Here is a 20,940-nt window from a genome sequence, read left to right as displayed (position 1 = left end):
TTGTTTCATAATACATTTGTTATATAACCCTTTTGCTGATTTTTAAAGTGTTACATAAACAGGATAGGTGAAATATTATCATGTAAAACAACCATAAACACATGAAAAGACCTTGGTTTACAATTTATGATTAAAACTCTACTATCTACACAATATACATAGACATAAAATGTAAAAACTTACATAACTTAGAAACAGTAGCCAATCAGTTGTTTTAATTGTCATATTTGAATTCAGCACATCAAAATACATAATAAATAGCACATTTTATCTCTGAAGCAGACGACTTCTCAAAAATTGTAGACCAGTGGTATCAGACTAAGGAATTGTTGACACAAATTTTAATTTTAACACTTTTTCAAGAAGAAAGAGAAATCAAATCAATGGGGGGGGCCAAATAACTAGCGTTGTTAGCTATAGGTTTTGTTATATGAGCAAAAGTAGGAAGCCAAAAACATCTGTAGTGTTCTTCTGAAAGCCACTGAGTCATGTGCAGCTCATGCCGATTCAATGCCAAACATCAGATGAGATAAGAATCGGGTCTTCTGTATTCACAGTCTAATATTCTGACACCAGAGCTTCATTTCTTTTCAATAAGAGACCATTTATTGTTGGGGTAGGTGACTGTACTGAATGTTTTTGGCAGCCCGAGATGCAGATACAGTTATCAGCAGCCAGTTAACTGAAAAAATTGTTTATGATCTGAATCTGTTTTTGTATTGAGGCGTGGATTCTGTTCCAACTGGGTATGAAATTTATTTCCCTTGTTGTTCAAAACATGGTCCTTTTCCTTCCAAGAGCAATTTTGAAAATGAAGAGTTCTTCGAGTAGGCACAGCCATGTATTCTACTGCAAGTGCCCAGTGCACTGGAGCCGAAGAATTTTGCCTAGCAGGACCCATAGACAGCCAGCACTAATACCTAGTGGCCACAGCACCTCCCTTGGTTATGTGAGATAGCACTGCTCGACTGCTCCCCCTCCAGCCCCTCCATTTCTTCTTACTGCTTATGGCTCGAATGGGACCTCTGTGTGGTTCTAACCTCACAACTTCTCTACTTCTTAGTGACTTTTCTAGTTGTACACAGCTAATTAGAACTAGGGTTGTCAAACAATTAAAAAATTAATTGCAGTTAATCATGAGATTAAAAAAAGTTATGATTAATCACAATTTTAATCGCACTGTTAATAGAATTATTATAAATTATATTATAAATATTTTAGGATGTTTTTCTACATTTTCAAATATATTGTTTTCCATTATAACACTGCTCACTTTATATTATTTTTCATTGCAAATATTTGCACTGTAAAAAAGATAATTGAAAAATACTGTTTCTTTTAATCTCATACAAGTACTGTAGTGCAATCTCTTTATCATGTAAGTGCAGCTTACAAACGTAGAATTATCTTTTTAAAAAACAGCACTCAAAAACAAAACAATGTAAAATTTTAAAGGTTACACGTCCACTCAGTCCTACTTCTTGTTCAGCCAATCGCTGAGATAAACGTTTGTTTACTTTCATGGGAGAGAATCCTGCCCGCTTCTTATTTACAATGTCACCTGAAAGTGAGAACAGACTTTTGCATGGCACTGTTGTAGGTGACATGGCAAGTTGTTTATGTGCCAGATATGCTGAACATTCATATGCCCCTTCATGCTTCGTCTTGTAGGCTCTAAAGTAAAAATAATAATTCTACATTTGTAAATCATGCACTTTCATGATAGAGATTGCACTACGGTACTTGTATGAGATTAAAAGAATTTTCAATTATCTTTTTTACAGTGCAAATATTTGTAATAAAAAATAATATAAAGTGAGCAGTGTACACTGTTCTGTGTTATAATGGCAATCAATATATTTGAAAATGTAGAAAAACATCCAAAAATATTTATAATAAATTTAAATTAGTATTTTATTATTGTTTAACAATGCAATTAAAACTGTGATAAATGACTATTTTTTAAATCTAGTTAATTTGTTTTGAATTCATCTTTTGCATTAATTGCAATTAACAGCGCTAATTAGTACCGAAGTGTAGTGTTAGTTAGATTTAGTATTCATTAACTTTAGTTGAAGTATTTCCCTGGTGATGCCCTCATCAATGTTTAAACATGTCCATCGTGTGGAGGAGTAATACCCACACACGTGCTTGCTGTGCTTAGGTGAAGCCCAGGCAAGGGAAGGTGTTTGATTTGCAAATCATTCACAAAGTGAACTCAGATGATGATGGATCTTGGTCTAAAGCAGCACCTGCTCGAACAGGCCTTACAGTCTCTGGTTCAGCTCTGAGTCCCTTGTTGGATCAGAGGTCACCCTTGGGTTTTGAGGAAGCTTCCATTTCACATCATGGAGCTTGTGCCTCTCCGAAGGGACTGAGGAGTTGCTTCCCATCACGTGCACCGAGTAAAAGTCACATAAGACCAATCATGGCCATTCCTGGTTGTATGGAGACTCGTCTGCCTCCTCCTGAAGGAGCATGGTCCAGCACGTTGTGAATGCCGGTTTATGGATGGAGCAGTTCCTGTCTACTACTCCGCAGTACAACACTGAGAGGAAAGAGACCCCTTACTTTTGACTCCCTTTCCAGGCTCAGGGTGTCTGAGTCCTATACTGACAAGGGCCGTGCCAGTACTGGCTGGTTTTGTGCCAGCGGTGTATCAGGACCTGTTCTCCCTTTCTGTCCTGACCTTTCCACTGGTCCAAGACCTTGCCAGGGCTTCATCTTCTAGGTCATCTTTGCAGCTTGGGGCATTCTGACGATCAATCTGTTTGCCACGAGACACAGCAGGAAATATCATTTGATCTGCTCTCAAGGGGGCCTCATCCCTGGCTCCCTGTCCGAAGCTTTCCATCTCAGCTGGCAGTTGGCGCTTCTGTGATTCTCCAACCTTCTTGCACTGTCAATTCAGCTTCTCCCTTCCTCGCCATCCTGACCTACTCACACAAAACTTGCATCCAATGTTTAGCTCCCTGCATCTCACAGCATGGCTGCTTCACGGCTAAATGAGGAGGAAGAATGGTGTTCAGCAGCTGTTCAACAGGTCCTACTCAACAGTAGAAAGCCCTCTACCAGAATGGCTTATTTAGCTAAATGGAAGCTGTTTTTGATGTGGTTTTCACCCAACAGTAACTTCTGTTCAGGACATCTTGGAATACTTGCTGTATCTTCGATCCTTGGGATTTGCACTTAGCTCATTGAGAATGCATCTGGCAGTGATAGTGGCATTTCATCCTCCTTTCAGGGAATATCGGTCTTCTCCAATACCATGATAGCAAGATTCTTAAAAGGTGTTCTTCATCTTCATTGTCCAGTCTGAGAGCTGGTTACTCTGTGGGACTTTAACATATTCCTAACAGCTCTAATGGGACCTCTGTGCAAGCCCCTGCATCTTGTATGTCCCTTTCTGCTTTTGTGTCAGAAGACTGGGTTCATGATAGCGGTAACATCCACAAGAAGTGAGTGTGAGTTGCAGGCTCTACTAGTTGAGCCTTCTTATACACAGTTCTCCAAGGTCCGAGTGACTTTGACCACAAACACAATTTTTGTGTAAAGTGATCTCAGTTTTATTTGAAGCAGGGAATATATTTACCTAAGCCATGTTCATCTCCAGAGGAGCAGTGTCTCTATACGTTCGATGTGAGGCAATGTCTGGCCGCCTATTTGGACAGGACTAAATTGTTCTGTTCTTCGTCTAGCCTGTTTGTGTCATATGAAGGAGCAAGTGGTTTCTTCACAGATTATCTCTAAATGGTCTCCTTGGGAGCCTAAACAGTTCATAGAATCATAGAAAATTAGGGTTGGAAGAGACATCAGGAGGTCATCTAGTCCAACTGCCTGCTCAAAGCAGGACCAACCGCAATTAAATCATCCCAGCCAGAGTTTTGTCAAGCCGAGCCTTAAAAACCTCTAAGGATGGAGATTCCACCACATCCCTAGGTAACCCATTCCAGTGCTTCACCACCCTCCTAGTGAAATAGTTTTTCCTAATATCCAACTTAGACTCCCCCACTGCAACTTGAGACCATTCCTCCTTGTTCTGTCATCTGCCACCACCGAGAACAGCCAAGCTCCATCCTCTTTGGAACCCACCTTCAGGTAATTGAAGGCTGCTGTCAGATCCCCCCTCACTTATTTCTTCTGCAGACTAAATAAGCCCAGTTCCCTCAGCTTCTCCACATAAATCATGTGCCCCAATCCCCTAATTATTTTCGTTGCCCTCTGTTGAACTCTCTCCAATTTGTCCACATCCTTTCTGTAGTGGAGGGCCCAAAACATAACATAAGAACATAAGAGAGGCCGTACCGGGTCAGACCAAAGGTCCATCTAGCCCAGTATCTGTCTACCGACAGTGGCCAATGCCAGGTGCCCCTGAGGGAGTGAACCTAACAGGCAATGATCAAGTGATCTCTCTCCTGCCATCCATCTCCATCCTCTGACGAACAGAGGCTAGGGACACCATTCTTACCCATCCTGGCTAATAGCCATTTATGGACTTAGCCACCATGAATTTATCCAGTCCCCTTTTAAACATTGTTATAGTCCTAGCCTTCACAACCTCCTCAGGTAAGGAGTTCCACAAGTTGACTGTGCGCTGCGTGAAGAAGAACTTCCTTTTATTTGTTTTAAACCTGCTGCCTATTAATTTCATTTGGTGACCCCTAGTTCTTGTATTATGGGAATAAGTAAATAACTTTTCCTTATCCACTTTCTCAACATTACTCATGATTTTATATACCTCTATCATGTCCCCCCTTAGTCTCCTCTTTTCCAAACTGAAGAGTCCTAGCCTCTTTAATCTTTCCTCATATGGGACCCTCTCTAAACCCCTAATCATTTTAGTTGCTCTTTTCTGAACCTTTTCTAGTGCTAGAATATCTTTTTTGAGGTGAGGAGACCACATCTGTACACAGTATTCGAGATGTGGGCGTACCATGGATTTATATAAGGGCAATAATATATTCTCAGTCTTATTCTCTGTCCCCTTTTTAATGATTCCTAACATCCTGTTTGCTTTTTTGACCGCCTCTGCACACTGCGTGGACATCTTCAGAGAACTATCCACGATGACTCCAAGATCTTTTTCCTGACTCGTTGTAGCTAAATTAGCCCCCATCATGTTGTATGTATAGTTGGGGTTATTTTTTCCAATGTGCATTACTTTACATTTATCCACATTAAATTTTCATTTGCCAAAACTGGATGCAATACTCCAGATGTGGCTTCGCCAATCCCAAATAGAGGGGAATAATCACTTCCCTCGATCTGCTGGCAGTGCTCCTACTAATGCAGCCTAATATGTAATTAGCCTTGTTGACAACAAAGGCACACTAACTCGTGTCCAGCTTCTTGTCCACTGTAATCCCCCAGGTCTTTCTCTGCAGAACTGCTGCTTAGCCAGTCAGTCCACAGCCTGTAGCAGTGCATGTGATTCTTCTGTCCTAAGTGCAGGACTCTGCACTTGACCTTGTTGAACCTCATCAGATTTCTCTTGGCCCAATCCTCTGGACCGTACACTCCAGCCTATCTACCTCTCCCCCCAGCTTAGTGTCATGTGCGAACTTGCTGAGAGTTCAATCCATCCCATCATCCATATCATTAATTAAGATGTTGAACAAAACCAGCCCCAGGACCAACCCTTGGGGCACTCTGCTTGATCCCAGCTGCCAACTAGATATCGAGCCGTTGATCACTACCCATTGAGCCCGACCATCTAGCCAGCTTTCTAACCACCTTATAGTCCATTCATCGAATCCATACTACTTTAACTTGCTGGCAAGAATACTGTGGGAGACCGTATCAAAAGCTTTGCTAAAGTTGAGACTAGCTAGTATGTATTTGGGTCTTTGTCTTTTTTTTTTTTCTTTGTCTTTTTTGAAAACCCCCTGTCCTAGGGTCTCACCCCCACTTTGAGCTTGTGAGTTCAAAGATGGGGACCCGCAGGTATTCTCCCCCCACCCTAACCTTTAGGGTAGGTTTCCTTCTCGCTGCCACCAGTCAGGTTAAAGTGTCTGACACACTGCCTGTCCCCCCAACTTTCCCTGGGGAACACAGATTCAATGTCCCTGAATCTCTACACACAGGGAAGCAGCCCACTTCCCCCCTCCCTCTCCTGAATTTCCACAAGAGAAGGAATTAACCAAGTCCAAAGAAAAGAAAAGAATTTATTAAAGAATAAAAAGAAAATACAGAATCTCTATGAGTCCAAGCTGGACACTCATAGGGTGTAACCTTGCTAAGTTCTGGAGAGAATCTTCTCTCCTTCCTTTCTCAGTAAAAGCAATATCAGCAAACAGGAATAAAGAATTTCTTTCAGCAAAACACACAATTGCCAATATAGAAAACAACTCAAAAGACTAATTCACCTTTCTAATTAATACTCACTATTTAATAGTAGAAACTACTCCGGGAGACCTTGGAGCCATGACTGACCTCTCTTAGATCCAAAAAGAGCTCTCTGAGCAAAACAGGGAACACAGACAAAGGCTTCCCTCCACAGAGATTTGAAAATAATCTGTTCCTTGATTGGTCCTCTGGTCAGGTGTTTCTCAGGTACTGCATGTTAACCCTTTACAGGTAAAACAGACTTTAACCCTTAACTATCTGTTTATGACACCCCCCCTGATCAAAAACCAAGCTCAACATCTGAAATCTCCTCACAGTTCCAGAACTTTGGGAAAGTTCAGATATGGATTTAAACTTTGTGACTTTGGGGCCTTTCCCCCCGCAAGAACGCGCAACTTTATTTGATGTATTGGAGCATAAGCTTTCATAGGTCAGAAGTGGGTATTCGCTCACAAAAGCTTATGCTCCAATACATCTGTTAGTCTATAAGATGCAACAGGACTCTGTTGCTTTTTACAGATCCAGACTAACACGGCTACCCCTCTAAAACTTTATTTGAATATTTTAAGATTTTTTTCATCATATTAGGATTCAAAATTTTATTAACAAGGCAGATATTGTAAAATGCTGTCTTACCGTGAACTGGAATTGTCCAGTTTAATCTCACTGGAAAACTGTTTAGAAACTGGTATTCTCAGAATATCTGTGACTACTAGCAAGCCAATCTTTTTTCATGAGCCAAGTACAGCAAATATGATATATATCTTAACTCAAGGTAGTTTTTATTGCTACCTTCACTGTGCGAGAGCTATTGTGGTTACATGTTCAGGGTGGCAGCTGGACCCTAATGCAAATTGCATAGGAGTTTAATAGGAATGAGCCTAGACCAATGTTTTTAATTATGTTTGTCATAGTATTGAATTTCTATTTTAATACAGAGGCAGAGTTAGTAGTAGTGAATTAGACTGAAAAATAAACAATTAGGTATCAACAGCATCCTGTTTTGAGAAAAATAATATATGGCTTATTGGTTTGCACCGCCATTGTGAAGTGTAAATCTTGAGCAATTACCTATTTAGAAAAACAAAACAAGACACCTTCCCCTACAAACACATTTGCCAAACACCTGAAATTCTCTCAAAGGTTAGTCTAGGCTTACTAGATCAAACTGAGAAGTTAAATAATTGGTGATATAAATTAGATGTAGGGCTGTCAAATTATTAAAAAAAAAATCCTTATTAATCACAGTTTTAATCACACTGTTACACAATAATAGAATACCATTTATTTAAATATTTTGCATGTTTTTCTACATTTTCAAATATGTTGATTTCAGTTACAACATAGAATACAAAATAAAGTGCTCACTTTATTTTTTTATTACAAATATTTGCACTATAAAAAGATAAAAGAAACAGTATTCTTCCATTCAATTTTTCAATGTGATAAGCAGGTGTAGCTTATAATGTGAACTTTTATTACCAATCACGTTCTCTGAATCTGTGCTAGTTACATTCTCTGAATCCATGAAAAATTGTTTATAAATGGCATGTTCTTGTCATCAATAATACACTACAATCTGAAGTCTCTCTGAAGTAGAGACATTAGTGTTAATCCAAAATCCATATTAAAAATCCCGATTGAATAGAAAAGGAGTATTTGTCTTAAGTTTTGAATATTAGCTTCAGCTATTACAGTTCTTTTAATGAATTTTTGGCATTCTGTACAACAGGTAAATGCACTGCAGAACTGCAATATTTATTATTTGAACGGAAGCGTCACTGGATACAGATTTCTCCTCTTTTTCTCTTCACACTTGTTAAAAATTGTAAAATCAAAATTAAAGTATAATTACTAGAGAGATTTGAATCCAGTCTAGTGGACTTTAAGATTACCGTAATATATATTGAAGATGGAACCCTGAGTTTGTTTTATGACTGATAGAAGTGGAGTATAGTGCAGTTAGGTTCCCCCAGTTCATCAAAGTACTTAACCATGTGAATTGTGCTAATTCTCTGGGTTGTGTGGAGGACGAGTGAAAATTTACTCTGGACTCGTCCCTTTGACTGGTACAAGGAAGTGCATCTACCACTGTACTATATGGAAGGTTGCTTTCATCTGAGAGTTGGTGAGAGAAGAGTGTAAAATAATTAACCTCATGGCCTGTAGGATGCTCCAGTTGTGGGAGAAAAGGGAGAAAATTGGTACACAATGATAAAATCACTTTGATCAACCCTTTGTTTTATATAATTATTTAAATTGTAATAACAATCTTTTATTTGGTGATAGAATTGGGCAAGGAATATAACCCAGCTGAAGTGTCTGCAGATATTGAACCAGAAAATGTCAATTTAGAAGTAAGAATACCTATATGTTGAATATATGTTTGAAAAGAGATTCATTACCCTAAAATAACCTACAGGGGGAGTTTTTTGTTGATCTTCTCTGGACTTTCCCCAATTTGTCCACATCTTTACTGAAATGTGGTGCCCAGAACTGGACACAATACGCCAGCTGAGGCCTAATCAATGCCCAGTAGAGTGGAATTATTACTTTGTGTCTTGCTAACAACACTCGTGCTAATATATCCCAAAATGATCTGTGCATTTTTTGCCACAGTGTCACACTGTTGGCTCATATTTAGCATATGGTCCACTACGACCCCCCAGGTCCCTTTCTGCAGTACTCCTTCTTAGGCAGTCATTTCCCATTTTGTGAGAGTGCAACTGATTTGTTTTTTCCTAAGTGGAGTACTTTGCATTTCTCCTTATTGAATTTCAACTATTTACTTCAGTTTGTCCAGATCGTTTTGAATTTTAATCCTATCTTCCAAAGCACTTGCAACCTCTCCCAGCTTGGTATCATCTTCAGACTTTATAAGTGTACTCTGTATGCCATTATCTAAATCATTGATGAAGGTATTGAATTGACCCAGAACTGATCCCTGTGGAACCCCATGATGTGCAGTCAGCCAGTAGGTGCTTTACTTTTCATTCACCAGACAGCGTCTTAGAGCATTTTTCCATCTCAAAAACCCCTGTACAGCTTTTAGGAAATATACTAACCCATATACTATTTCAAGCCCAAAGCTGCTGCTTCAGGCCCAATTCAGCCAAGCACATACATAGTTTCATTGATGTCAATAGGACTATTCACTATCAGAGTTGGAAGGGACCTTCTGTCATCTAGTCCAACCCCCTTCTCAAAGCAGGACCAATCCCCAGACAGATTTTTGCCCCAGATCCCTAAATGGCCCCCTCAAGGATTGAACTCTCAACCCTGGGTTTAGCAGGCCAATGCTCAAACCACTGAGCTATCCCTGTCCCCATGTATATAAGTGATTGCAGGACTGAGGCCTTAAAGATGAAAGTGGGACTTTCAGAACTGAGTATTAGTTCTATTTGAATGTTTGTGAGAATGTTTGTTTTTAAATAATTACGGGTATGTACCTTAGAAAGAGGTTTGTATCAGCAGTTGCCATAAGAAAACCAAAGAATGGCATCCCATTACAGCGGTGCTTCTGATATTTCTTTCAACAGAAGTATTTTTCTTGTTTCTTAATGGTTCCTCTCACTCCAAATACTTTTATTTAATATTAACAAAAATATTCCCCTTTCCTGAAGATGTGAATCCTATGCAAATGATAGTTTTGGGGGGAGAAGAATAATGGAATGGCTAGGCGTTAAACTTTGAACTCACTTATACTAAAATGTGACATTTCAGTGATTAATTTGGTATTAAATGCTATGGTGAAAAATGACTCAGTGGCACTGAACTATCTATCATGTGGGTTATATTGCATGATCTGTTTCTCAGTCTTTCAGTGAACTGGGAAAGGTATAATTCTTAAATAGTAAATTGTACATTTCAATATATTAAACTGTACTTACTGTTCCTCATTTTACTAGTAACCACACTGATAGTTTTGCACTATGGTGTAGCAATCGGTCAATTATAAAATCATTTTCTATTGTTGGATACTAGATGCACATCAGATGTTATCTTATAAACTTATACAAAAAGGGCCTGATTCACAGTTTCTGCATTCCAGTTTTTTAGTAACTAACTGGAGTCCCACAATGGTGAATCAGGCCTAGTATCTCCAATTTCTTTATCTGATTATTTTTTGGGGAAAAGCGGTTATTCACAGGCTTTAGAATTCTTATTAGTATAGACTAGTATACATCCTAATTATGCAAAATATACTTTTTGTATTAGAAGGAACATTTCATGTCTTACCATATTTATCTTTACACAGTTAACACATCCTTTCTGAAAACTAATTTTATACACAGGACAGACAGTTGTTCAGTGTTTTGCAGCTATATGATCTCTATCAGAAACACAAGGAATAGATGTATTAACCCCAGATGACACATTATGAAAGTGTACTTTCAAATAATTACCCAATAAACAACTCTAAATAAACATTTAGGGCTGTCAAGCAGTTAAAAAAATTAATCACAATTAATCGTGCTGTTAATAATAAAATACCATTTATTTCAATATTTTTGGATGTTTTCTACATTTTTCAAATATATTGATTTTAGTTACAACACAGAATACAAAATGTACAGTGCTCACTTTATAGTTAATTTTTTACAAATATTTGCACTGTAAAAAAAAGAAATTGTATTTTTCAGTTCAACTAATACAAGTACTGTAATGCAATTTTTTTATTATGAAAGTTGAACTTACAAAGGTAGAATTACAAAAAAAAACCTGCATTCAAAAATAAAAAGGCAAAACTTCTGAGCCTGCAAGTCCACTTAGTCCTACTTCAGCCAATTGCTCAGACAAACAAGTTTGGTTACAATTTGCAGGAGATAATGTTGCCTGTTTCTTGTTTACAATGTCACCTGAAAGTGAGAATAGGCATTCACATGGCACTGTTGTAGCCAGCATCACAAGATATTTTCATGTCAGATGTGCTAAAGATTCATATGTCCCCTACAAAAGTGCCATGCAAACGCCTGTTCTCACTTTCAGGTGACATCGTAAATAAGAAGCAGGCAGCACTATCTCCCGTAAATGTAAACAAACTTGTTTCTTAGCGATTGGCTGAACAAGAAGTAGGACTGAGTGGACTTGTAGGGGCTAAAGTTTTACATTGTTTTGTTTGAGTCCACTTATGTAACAAAAAATCTACATTTTTAAAATTACATTTCCCTGATAAAGACAATGCACCATAGAATCATAGACTATTAGAGTTGGAATAGATGTCAGGAGGTCATCTAGTCCAATCCCCTGATCAAACCAGGACCAATACCCAACTAAATCATCCCAGCCAGGGGTTTGTCAAGCCAGGCCTTAAAAACCTCTGAGGATGGAGATTCCATCACCTCCCTAGGTAACCCATTCCAGTGCTTCACCAGCCTCCTAGTGAAATAGTGTTTCCTAATATCCAATCTGGACCTCCCCCACTGCAATTTGAGACCATTTCTTCTTGTTCTGTCATCTACCACCACTGAGAACAGCCGAGCTCCATCCTCTTTGAAACCCCCTTTCAGGTAGTTGAAGACTATCAACCCACCACCACCACTCTTCTCTTCTCCAGACTAAATAAGCCCAGTTCCCTCAGCCTCTCCTCGTAAGTCATGTGCTCCAGCCCCCTGATAATTTTCGTTGCCCTCTGCTGGACTCTCTCAAATTTGTCCACATCCCTTTTGTAGTGGGGGGACCAAAACTGGACCCAATATTCCAGGTGTGGCTTCACCAGTGCCGAATAGAAGGGAATAATCACTTCCCTCGATCAGCTGGCAATGCTCCTACTAATACAGCCCAATATGCCATTGGCCTTCTTGATAAACAAGGGCATGCTGCCGACTCATATCCAGATTCTCGTCCACTGTAATCCCCAGGTCCTTTTCTGCACAACAGCTGCTTAGCCAGTTGGTCCCCAGCCTATAGCGGTGCATGGGATTCTTCTTTCCTCAGTGCAGGACTCTGCACTTGTCCTTGTTGAACCTCATCAGATTTCTTTTGGCCCAATCCTCCAAATTGTCTAGGTCACACTGGGCCTTATCCCTACCCTCCAGCATATCAACCTCTTCCCCCAAGCTTAGTTTCATCTGCGACACATACACTACTTGTATGAGGTTAATTGAAAAATGGTATTTCTTTTGTTTATCACTTTTTTACAGTGCAAATATTTATAATAAAAAATTATAATGCAGAGTGAGTACTGTACACTTTGTATTCTGTGTTGTAATAGAAATCAATATATTTGAAAATATAGAAAACATCCAAAAATATTTAATAAATTTCAATTGGCATTCTATTAACAGTGCGATTAATCATGATTTTAATTTTTGAGTTAATTGTGATTGATGGACCTAGTATATGTATTTAAAGTAGGTATTTATATATAAAATATACATACATACAGTTTTAATATCTACTTTAATGACACTAATTTTAAAATGAAAACTCAGGAACAATGAGGATTCACAGAAATAAGTCTTTCTGTATTTAGACTCTTAAAGTTGATTAAGATGTTGATGTAATATACGTAGACTTCTGTAAGGCATTTGACTTGGTAGTACAAGCCAACTTGATTAAAATACTAGAAAGATATAAAATTAACATGATACACATGAAGTGCTTTAAAAGCTGGCTAACTGATAGGTCTCAATGTAATTTTAAAGGGGGAATCATCATTGAGTGGGTGTGTTTCTAGTGAAATCCTGCAGGCATCAGTTTTTGGTTCTAGCTATTTAACATTTTTATCAGTGACCTGGAAGAAAACAAAAAATGATTGTTTATTAAGTTTGCCAATGACAAAAATTTTGGGGAAGTGGCAAATAATGAAGAGGCCAGGTCACTGAGACAGAGGATTATGGGTTGTTTAAGTTGGGCAAAAATTAACTATGCATTTTAATATGACTATATATAAATATATACATCTAGGAATAAAGAACAGAGGCCATGCTTACAGGATGGGGAACTCTGTTAGGAAGAAGCGACTCTCTAAAAGAATTGGGGGAAGTGGTGGAGAATCAGCTGAGCATGAGCTCCCAGTACAACACTGGCTAAAGGGGCTAATGGAATCCTGGGAGCTATAAAGAGGGGTTTCTCAAGCAGGAGCAGAGAGGTAATTTTACATGTGTGTTTGGCACTGGTGTTGACCACTCTAGAATACTGTGTCTAGTTCTGATGTCCACAGATATTGATAAATTGAAGAGGGTTCAGAGAAGAGCCACAAGAAAAATTACAGGATTAGAAAACGTGCCTTATAGTGGTAGACTCCAGGTGCTCAATCTATTTAACTCAGCAAGAGAAAGGTCAGGGGTGACTTGATTGCAGTCTATTAGAACCTACATAGGGAACAAATATTTAATAATGAGCTCATCAGTCTGGGAGAGAAAGGTATAACATAATCCAATGCCTGCAAATTGAAGCTAGACAAATTATGACTGGAAATAAGGCATACATTTTTAACAGTGCGATTAACCAGTGGAACAACATACCAAGGGTCTTGGTCTATTCTCCTTCATTGACAATCTTTAAATCAAACTCGGATCTTTTTCTAAATGATATGATCTAGGAATTATTTTGGAGAAGTTATTCAGGAGATCAGACTAGATGATCACAATGGTCCCTTCTGGCCTTGGAATTTATGAAAAAACCTCTAGATGTCACCTGCATCTATTTTTGTTTTGACTTTCTGATGGATATCATTACTTTGGAGTAACTACAAAAGCAACTTTTTATTGCAAATTATATGAATGGCAAAAATTAAGATATAATTTTTGGATTATTAATCCTTTCCCCCCTCTAAAATCCACATTTAGAGGTGGTGATTGTCATCTTGAGAACATAGTGATATTATCTGTAATGTTGCATAAATTCTTACCTTCCAACCCCATATTTATCCTTTAGTTTGGAGATTTCTCTAATTAAGAAAGATGAAGGACCCATGTGGCCAGAGCTTATAGTAGGTGACGCACGAGGAGAATTCATCATGGACTCTTCCCAGTGTTCTGCAGTAGCTGAACGTCTGATGCATCTTACCTCCGAAGAAATGGTAAGAAATTTAAAAATAAAAATAACACTTGAAAATCCTCATAGAGATGCTCAAGTTGTACTTTCTTGGGGAGCCAGGCTCTCCCTTCCCTGACATTATGTAGTCAGTCAGGTCATTTAGGATTCTAACTACTAACATTTCTCTTCTGGTCAGTTACAATTATCAACCATAGTAGCACTAAGTAGCTTTCTAATAATTTTTCATAATCTACACATACAATATGAGGTTTAAATTGTAATGTAAACCACACACATTCTGACTTACTGTTTGCTCAACAAAGCACACAAGGATGATTGAGTGTAGTATGTTGTGTGTTTGTTTTCCTACTATAGGTAGTCATTGGCTGCATGTGCGTTCTTTCAGTATGCTGTCCCAGCTCTGCACAGATAGCAGGCACAGCAGATCTCAATCGAACTGCCCAGTAAAACCACAGACCCATTTCAATAGCCAAGGCACCTGGTCAGGTTTATTGTCGATGAAGCATGGTCCTCGTGTCCCAGAGACTTTACAGGGCGACTAACACGTGTATGGCCGTAACAGTGGACCAGCTCAGTGAATGGCGGGACTTTCCATCCCTCGCCTCTGTGACCCTTCTTTTCTACACTGGTACAATCAAGTTATTGTCCCTCTGATGTGGTTAATTACCACCGTTTACCTTGTACATGTTGATTCGATCAGAACATCTCTATTCATCACCCTTGCAATGCCAGCCTTGTTCTTGCCAGATTCTGTGAACTTGCAAGCAGGCATGTTTTGTGACAGGGCCTGACTTCTGCTCATAACCTAACTTTTACTAACTGTGCTTTATATCAGCAAGGCTTGACCACTACTTTAGTTCAGGCCTCAGGCCTCTTATACCAGACCTCATGTTTCAGGCTTTCTCTTTCTACTGCACCTACCAGTTGTGAAATGGCTGTTCCAAGATGAGTTGATTAAAGTAATTTTTTGGAGGATGTTTTTCACCTGAGATATATGTTAGTAAAACCTAATTATGAATTACAAAAAATAAATGAAAACCTAATTTTCAGTTATCTAGCCAAAACACAGAAATGTTCTGTATAGAAAGCCCAGTCTTTATAGTTGATGTGTAAGCAAAGGTAGTCATTTCCTCATATGAGCACCGAAACAAGCATATAGCTACTCAGGTACTTGTTTTGAGAGCCAAAATGCCATTTTGTGAAGCCACCATTGTAAATTGGATGCCATAATGTGAGTGCCCAAATTTAAAATGTGGGCTTCTGACTGTAAAAGACATTTTTATCTCGCTGTCAGTTGAAGCCACAGACCTTTAGGTGTCTTTTAATATCTCCATCTGCAGTGAGTGGGTCCAGTCCAGGGGTTCCCAAACTTGGTTCACGGCTTGTTCAGGGTAAGCCCCTTGTGGGCCACAAGATGCTTTGTTTACCTGAGCGACCGCAGGTACGGCCACTTGCAGCTCCCAATGGCTGCAGTTCGCTATTCACGGACAATGGGAGCTGTGGGAAGTGGTGGCCCGGCCTGCGCCGCTTCCCGCAGCTCCCATCAACCGAGAACGACGAACCGCAGCCACAGGGAGCTGCGAGCGGCCGTACCTGTGGTCGCTCAGGTAAACAAAGCATCTTGTGGCCCACAAGGGGCTTACTCTGAACAATCCATGAACCAAGTTTGGGAACCCCGGGTCCAGTCTGATGTGGTGGGTAATGTGCAGGGTTTTTGTCAAACACTTACTTCAGACCCAAAGAGACGCTCAGATTCTCAAAGTAGATGGGATGTATCTCACAGAGGTGGCCAAACTGTAACTAAGGGTATGTCTACACTACAAGACTATTTCGAATCAACTTAAGTCGAATTTGTGGAATCGACCTTATGAAGTCGAATTTGTGTATCCACACTAAATACAGTAATTCGACTGTGTGAGTCCACAGTAATGGGGCCAGCGTCGACTTTGGAAGCGGTGCACTGTGGGAAGCTATCCCACAGTTCCTGCAGTCCCCGCTGCCCATCGGAATGCTGGGTAGAGCCCCCAATGCCTGCTGGGGGAAAAAATGTGTCGAGGGTGGTTTTGGGTAACTGTCATCATTGAACCGTCAATCACGCACTCCCTCCCTCCCTGAAAGCGCCTGCGGGCAATCTGTTCATGCACTTTTCTGCTCAGTGACAGCGCGGGCGCCACAGCACTGCGAGCATGGAGCCCGCTGCAGTTATGGCCGTTGTCAACTCCTCGCACCTTATCATCCACCTCTTCCACAGTCAGCTGCTGAGAAATAGGGCTACTTTTCAATGGTGCTGCGAGCACTGGTGGACCATGGGGGACGTTTTACCAACATCAGCGTCGGGTGGCCAGGCAAAGTTCATGACGCGCGTGTTTTCAGGAACTCTGGTCTGTTTAGACGCCTGCAGGAAGGTAGTTTCTTCCCGGACCACAAAATAACTCTTGGGGATGTGCAGATGCCTATAGTGATCGTCGGGGACCCAGCCTACCCGCTAATTCCCTGGCTCGTGAAGCCCTATGCAGGCGCCTTGCACAGTGACAAGGAACTCTTCAAGTACCAGCGAGCAGCGTGACCTGTGACTGTTCAGTTTCTTTACAGAGAAGCTGAACCTGCCCCTGTTTCTTTACCAAGTTACTGTTGACTAGCATCTGCAGTTACATACCCCGTCCACCCCGCTTCCCCCACTTCCAACACACGTTTAAAAATAAAAGACATGTTCCACTGTAACTTTACAAAGGTTTCTTTATTGATGACTTTGCGTTAAAGGGTTGAAACTGGGACGCAGACTGTGCTGGGTAGGGTGTGCGGTGATGTAAAGACCACCTCTAAACTCGAGGAATGACAGGCTCCTGCTCCCAGAGCGGTCTGCAGTGCCGGACTGGTTGTTTCAACGGAGCCTGCCATCCCTCCTTTTTGGGACTCTGTGTGCGGGGGCTATGTGGCCTTGCGGCGGGGGAGGACAGATATAGATTCCTCTGCTGCGTGGCTCTGTGGTCCAGGACAGGGACCGTTGCATGAGATCTGTAACCCCCCTTCCCCGCTACAAAGTCACATACCCCCCCACCCACACAGAACCTGCAAACCACCTCCCATACCGACCAGGGTGCCTACTGACTGCACTGTGTGTGTGACCTGCTGCTGATCCTGCCCCCATCTCTGTACCCTGCTAAAGGTGACTGTCCTATGCAATACCCTGCCCCATTCCCTACCCACCCACCCACCCCTTCAAACACAGCGTTGTGTAAAAAAGCATGACGGAAACAGTAATTAACAGCAAAGTATTTTTAATAATTAACCAGACAGTCAGGGGATGAAACTGGGATTGGGGCTTGGGTGAGTCAGGAAGGGAAGGAATTCTCAAAAATTAGAGTATGAGAGCTTTTGGGTACTTGAGCACTCTGCTGGGATGCAGTGACAGTTTTCACGGCCCCTGGCGCCACTCCTTCTGGTTACTTTGGGTGACGGGAGGTATGGGACTTTGTGGCAGGGGAGGGCAGTTGCAGATACTCTGCGGGGGGGCTCTGTCCTCCTGGCTGCAGTCCTGCAGAACATCCACAAGGCGCCAGAGCGTGTCCGTTTGCTCCCTCATTAGTCCAAGCAGCGTTTGAGTCACCTGCTTGTCTTCCTCACGCCACCTCTCCTCCCGTTCGCTCTGTGAGCGCTGGTACAGAGAGAGGGTTTCCCTCCACTGGCTCTGCTGGTCCGCCTTGGCTCGGGAGCACCCCATAACTTCAGCGATCATCTCGTCCCGTGTCTTTTTCTTTCGCCGCCTAACCTTTGCCAGCCTCTGTGAGGGGGATGCTGTGGCAGGTCTGGAGACAGTCGAAGCTGTGTGATGGGAAAAAGGGAGTGAATTCCTTGCAAAGATACATTTTTGCGAACAATGAACAGTCTAGTCTGTGTCTCTGAACAACACCATGCACAGCACCTATCTTGTCCACACTCCTGCAGCAGGCAATCCTGCAAGCATAAACTCTGCCCCTTTTCTACCCCATCGCAGTGTCTCCCGACCCTTGCACTTCTGGGTTGAGATCCCAGTGCCAGATGGTGCAAATTTCAGTGTCGCGGGTGGTTCTGGGTAAAGTAGTCAGTCATTCCTTCCTCTGGGAAAGCAACGCCAGACAATCATTTCAAGCCCGTTTTCCCTGGATTGCCCTGGCATACGCCATAGCGTGGCAACCATGGAGCCTGTTTTGCCTTTTGTCACTGTCACCGTATGTGTACTAGATGCCACGGACAGAGGCGATTCAGCAGCGCTAAACAGCAGCATTCATTTGCTTTTGCATGACAGCAGAGATGGTTATCAGCCATATTGCACCATCAACCACGCCAATGTAAATTGGCAAGGTGATGATGGGTAGCAGTCCTACTGCACTACACCTTCTGCTGCTGTCATAGGTGCCCCTGGCCGAGATCAGCCAGGGGCGCAAAAGACAAAACTGGGAATGACTCCCCGAGTCAATCCCTCCTTTATGGTATCTAAAAATAGAAACAGTTCCGCCTAGAATATGGGGCAACTGTACTAGGGTTGCAGTGTATCAGAGAACCAGAGAGCACAGCCGCTCCGTGTCAGATTATGCAGGAATGATGAGCTGCATGCCATTCACAGGGGGTGCCCCTGCAACAACCCTACCTGTTGCTTCCCTCCTCCCCCAGCCTTCCTGGGCTACCATTGTAGTGTCCCCCCCCCCCCCCCATTTGTATGCTGAAGTAATAAAGAATGCAGGAATAAGAAACAGTGACTTGTTAGGGAAATGAAATGAGGGTAAGGCAACCTCCAGCTGCTATGATAGTCCAGGCAGTACAGAATCTTTTTTTACACATGAAGGGCGGGGCTGATGGAGCTCAGCCCCTGTTGCGATGATGAAGACGGTTGCAGGCCGTCTACTTATGGGCTGACGATGAGGACGGGTAGCAAACTACTGCACTACACCATCTGCCACAAGGCTGATGATGAGGACTATGATTCGTATGATTCTAGATGCCACGGACAGAGGCGATCTACCAGCAGCATTCAGTACACATAGGGTGACATTTACAAGAGTCAAGAGCATTTCTTTGCTTTTCCTTCTGGGGTGGGGGTGGCTGTACATTGACAAGCTATGCATGAACCAGCAGAGACTGTGTTATCAGCCATTTGCACCATCAGCCACGAATGTAAATGATTTTGGACACAGGTGAACTGATGGGATAGCAGTCCTACTGCACTCTCCCGTGAGCGTCCATTTGATTCTTTGGCTTTCTGTTATGCTTGTCATGCAGCAGCGTGCTGACTCTCTGCTACGCCGTCTGTCCGGAGATTTTTTTAAAATAGTTTGGACCAGGCGTAACATTACAGCAATTTTCCTAATTAGATGCAGGAGTTGCCGAGCGAGATCGCCCTGAGGAAGGTCACTGAAGGAGATAGAGAGCGCATGCTGCGTGAAAGCCAGCACAAAGCAGGGGCCTATGCTGCCAGTATTATGGAGGCAATGCTCCCAGAAAACCTCAATAAAGCCTGGCGCGTAAAATTGTGCTACCACGGAGCACCCAGTAAGGCAGCTCTCCCCAGGAACCTCCTGCGGAGGCTTTTCGATTTCCTCCTGGAGAGCTTCGTGGAGATCTCCCTGGATGATTTCTGTTCTATCCCCATATATAGAGACCTCCTTTACACATACTTCAGATTCCTATTATATTAAGAATAAAAGTTTACATGTTTAAAGCACTTACCGACTGCTCCTGCCCCTGATTCAGGGTCCGGGTTAACGGCCGGAGAGGGTTGGTAGGGGATCTCCGTGAGGGTGATGAAGAGATCCTGGCTGTCGGGGAAACCAACGTTGTAAGCGCTGTCGCCTGCCTCGTCCTCCACAAACCCTTCCTCATCTTCCCCGTCTGCGAACATCGCCGAGGAACTGGCCGTCGACACTGTCCCATCGTCAGAGTCCACGGTCACTGGTGGGGCAGTGGTGGCAGGCTCCGTAGCATCCTTTTGCCGCTTTGATTTTTTGGTAGCCTTGTCTGGGGTCCTTGATTTCACGCGGCGCTGCGTTGCATCCCGCCTGTATCCTCTGTCTGTCATGGCTTTGGAGACCTTCCCGTAGGTCTTTGCATTCCGTTTTTTGGAGCGCAGCTCCAAAAGCACAGACTCCTCGCCCCACACACCGATCAGATCCAAGACTTCCCGGTCAGTCTATGCTGGGTCCCTCTTTCTATTCAGAGATTACATGAACTCCTCTGCTGGAGAGCTCTGCATTGCTGCCGGTGCTGCTGAGCTCGCCCCGATGTCCAACCACGAAATAAGATTCAAACTGTCCAGACAGGAAAAGGAATTCATATTTTCCCGGGGCTTTTCCTGTGTGGCTGGTCAGAACATCCAAGCTTGGACTGCTGTCCAGAGCGTCAACAGAGTGGTGCACTGCGGGATAGCTCCCGGAGCTACTAAGTTCAATTTGCATCCACACCTAGCCTAATTCGACATAGCCATGTCGAATTTAGCGCTACTCCCCTCGTCGGGGAAGAGTACAGAATTCGAACTAAAGAGCCCTCCATGTCGAATTAAATGGCTTCCTGGTGTGGACGGGTGCACGGTTAATTCGAATTAACGCTGCTAAATTCGAA

The 20,940-nt window shown here is 42.1% G+C and overlaps 1 protein-coding gene across 3 annotated transcripts in view; it reads left to right on the top strand.

Moving 5' to 3' along the window:
• NUDCD1 (NudC domain containing 1) overlaps positions 1-20,940 on the top strand; it is a 171,552-nt gene that overhangs the window by 83,677 nt on the left and 66,935 nt on the right. For all 3 annotated transcript variants that reach the window (XM_039526150.1, XM_039526149.1, XM_039526151.1), the window contains exon 7: positions 14,227-14,371. In XM_039526150.1, the coding sequence (XP_039382084.1) occupies positions 14,227-14,371 (145 nt within the window). The remainder of the gene's footprint in view (positions 1-14,226; positions 14,372-20,940) is intronic.

The sequence above is a fragment of the Mauremys reevesii genome, linkage group 2, assembly GCF_016161935.1.
Source record: "Mauremys reevesii isolate NIE-2019 linkage group 2, ASM1616193v1, whole genome shotgun sequence".
Lineage (NCBI taxonomy): Eukaryota > Metazoa > Chordata > Testudines > Geoemydidae > Mauremys > Mauremys reevesii.
The sequence above is the reverse complement of the archived record's forward strand: the minus strand, read 5'-3'. Positions and strand labels throughout refer to the sequence as shown.